The 2747-nt window shown below is 38.5% G+C and overlaps 1 protein-coding gene across 1 annotated transcript; it reads left to right on the top strand.

The window, feature by feature from the left end:
• The first annotated feature begins 397 nt into the window (after positions 1-397).
• On the top strand, positions 398-1844 carry LOC115983336 (auxin-responsive protein SAUR36-like). Its single transcript, XM_031105983.1, has one exon. The coding sequence runs from the start codon at positions 1124-1126 to the stop codon at positions 1625-1627; it is 504 nt and encodes a 167-aa protein (XP_030961843.1). The 5' UTR covers positions 398-1123; the 3' UTR covers positions 1628-1844.
• Positions 1845-2747: the final 903 nt, after the last annotated feature.

Consider the following 2747-nt stretch of genomic DNA (forward strand, 5'->3'; position numbering starts at 1 on the left):
AAAATGTTATAAACATAACATCTTTCTTTTTCTTAAGATTCAACCATATAACTAGAATGAAAATATATTTTTAATTAAATACATTCTTACTATAAGAAGAGAATTTAAAAAACAGAACCTTAGTGCAGAATCTATAGAATAGATTCTGCTGTACCTCAATCTTGCCAATTTTCTTATTTTATTTTATTATTATAAAAGCATTGATGATGGTGCTCTTACTCTTTCCATGTAAGGGTTATTCTAAGTTGCGTTGCGTACGTACGTGTACCAAATACTAACAATTTCTAGGAAGTAACGTGGGTGAAGTCAGGTTCCTGCTTTAGTTCCAATCTCTTTGAAGAAAGAGGAGAGCAGTACTGAGTCCAGCACACCCTTTCACATACACGCCTGACCACTCCAATCAAAATGCAATATCTCATCATCAAAGTCAAAAATCTCTAGAATCAAAACCCACTACGATCTCATCACTATCATCTCATACAAACTAAATTTGAATCACAACAATCGTGAAAATCTCGCCGCAGCCACTTATTAATTATAAGCATGCGCATATCTGACCATTCCTTCGAATGACCCTTGACTTTCTTGAATTCTTATCTCTATATAACACACCATTTTTCGTTCACACAACAATTAGCGTGCCCACTGCCGACCATTCCTCCCAACCTTTCTGACTCTCTCAATATATATTCCTCTCTCTCTCTTTTGGGAATCCGATCTAATCTTTTGAACCCACAAATCACGCTCCAAAGAGAATCCCATTCTTCAGTATTCTCCACCACCACCAAAGCATAGTCACTAGCTCCACCACTAACACACACCCACCAAAATATATACCCAAAAACTCTTTTTCTCACTTACATGTTAATATCATATGAAAAACCATTTCTTGAGGAGTAGTAATAGAAGAGAAAACTAGGATGTCAAACATACCCACATCTCTCTCTGAAATTTGTTTAACTCAATCACGTCTCACCATGTCTGTTGCTGACCCTTGGCCCTTCTCTTGAAATCCTCACCTCACCTAAACAAAAACAAAAACAAAGAAAAAACTCCCCAAAACTCAAATCAAATCCTTTCACAAACCCCACTTTTTCATTTTTTCTTGACACTTTACTTAACCATGAGGAAAATCAAAGGATTCAAGCTAGGGAAGCGACTAGTGAGAGCCACGAAATGGGTCCTCCGGAAAAACAGGACCCGACCCGGATACATCCGGCTCAACCGGGCTGCTGCGGCACCAACAACATCAACCCCATCTACAAAACCCATGTCGAAGCTGATCACCTGGGCCAAATCCTTCTGCCATTGCAGCAAACCCGGGTCGGGTTACATGCAAATCGGGCACGAACCGGTTAAGGAAAAGGAGGTGGCGGTTCCGAAAGGACACCTGGCGGTGTACGTGGGTCAAAAAGACGGCGACTTTCAGAGGGTGCTGGTGCCTGTGATTTACTTCAACCACCCTCTGTTCGGCGAGCTGCTCAGAGAGTCGGAGGAAGAGTTCGGGTATGAGCACCAAGGGGGGATCACGATACCGTGCCCGATATCCGATTTCGAGAGAGTCCAGACCCGGATCGCCGCCGGGTCTGGTGGGGCCCGGAGGCTGACGTGGAAGCGTCACTATTAGGAGAGAAAGTGATTGCATGGGAGAATTTTTTTTTTTTTTTTTTTTTTGGGGGGGGTTTGGTGGAGATGGTTGATGAACAGTGGTTGATGATGATGATGACGATGATGGCGATAAAAGATTCGAACTGATAACGAAAATGATGTGTAGATTTTTTTTTTTCTCAATTAGGTAGTGGTTTACATTTATGGTTATTTACATGTTTTTTTTCTCTTTTTACCTAGACTTTTTTTTTTTTTTTTTTTTTTTTTTTTTTTTGATTTTGATAGATAGTGTTGTAATAGAATTTAGGTGTAAATATATGATTTTTTTCTCCTCTTTTTGTTGTTTCTTGTTTTCTATTTAAATATACATGATTTAATGAACGGATAAAAGCTAGCTACTATTCTTAGATCCAGCATATTAAGATAAATTTAGATTTTAAGCATATAATTGCAATGAATTAAAAAAAATTAATTTATTGTATATGCTTTATTGTTTCAGGCAATCATGTGTTTGAATATTGTGAGGGTTAGAAAGCTCCTAGTTTGAGACTGAAAGTTGATCTATGGTTCTAATCGGCACAAATAATTTATAAAATAAGAGGGTAATTCACATCGGAAGGACTAAACAAGTAAAAATCAAAATATGAATGAATGCTTCCCTAATTTGTAAACCCGAATACATAGTTGTTGAGGTTACGAGCAAGCTTAGATAGATACAAACACTCTCAAAAAACTCTTCACTTACTCTTCTCAATTTTTCTCCAAAAATTCCCTTTTAAATGTGGGGGAAGGTCCTATTTATGCACTCAATTCATCCCCTTCAATAGCAGGTTACCATGCTGGATGTTAGAAGGTTCTTGTCCTTTTAGTTGTCCCCTTTCATCTTTTGATGATGAAAATGAACTTTTGAAGTGTAAAACACTGTTTAGGCTAGTCATTCAACATATAATGCTGCTTGTATTAGGTGAAAATACATAATTAATGTAGAGGTAACTATTACTACAAGCCCTTTGCCCACACATGTAACCAGCTCGCGTGGTTCATCGGTTCCATCAACTAGACTCTTAGAGTGATTCAGTCGATATAGAGATGCGCTTGAAGTGGGGGGTGTGCTGTCCCAATTAGGCTGGGCCCTTCCC

Source organism: Quercus lobata, chromosome 4 (genome assembly GCF_001633185.2).
Source record: "Quercus lobata isolate SW786 chromosome 4, ValleyOak3.0 Primary Assembly, whole genome shotgun sequence".
NCBI lineage: Eukaryota > Viridiplantae > Streptophyta > Magnoliopsida > Fagales > Fagaceae > Quercus > Quercus lobata.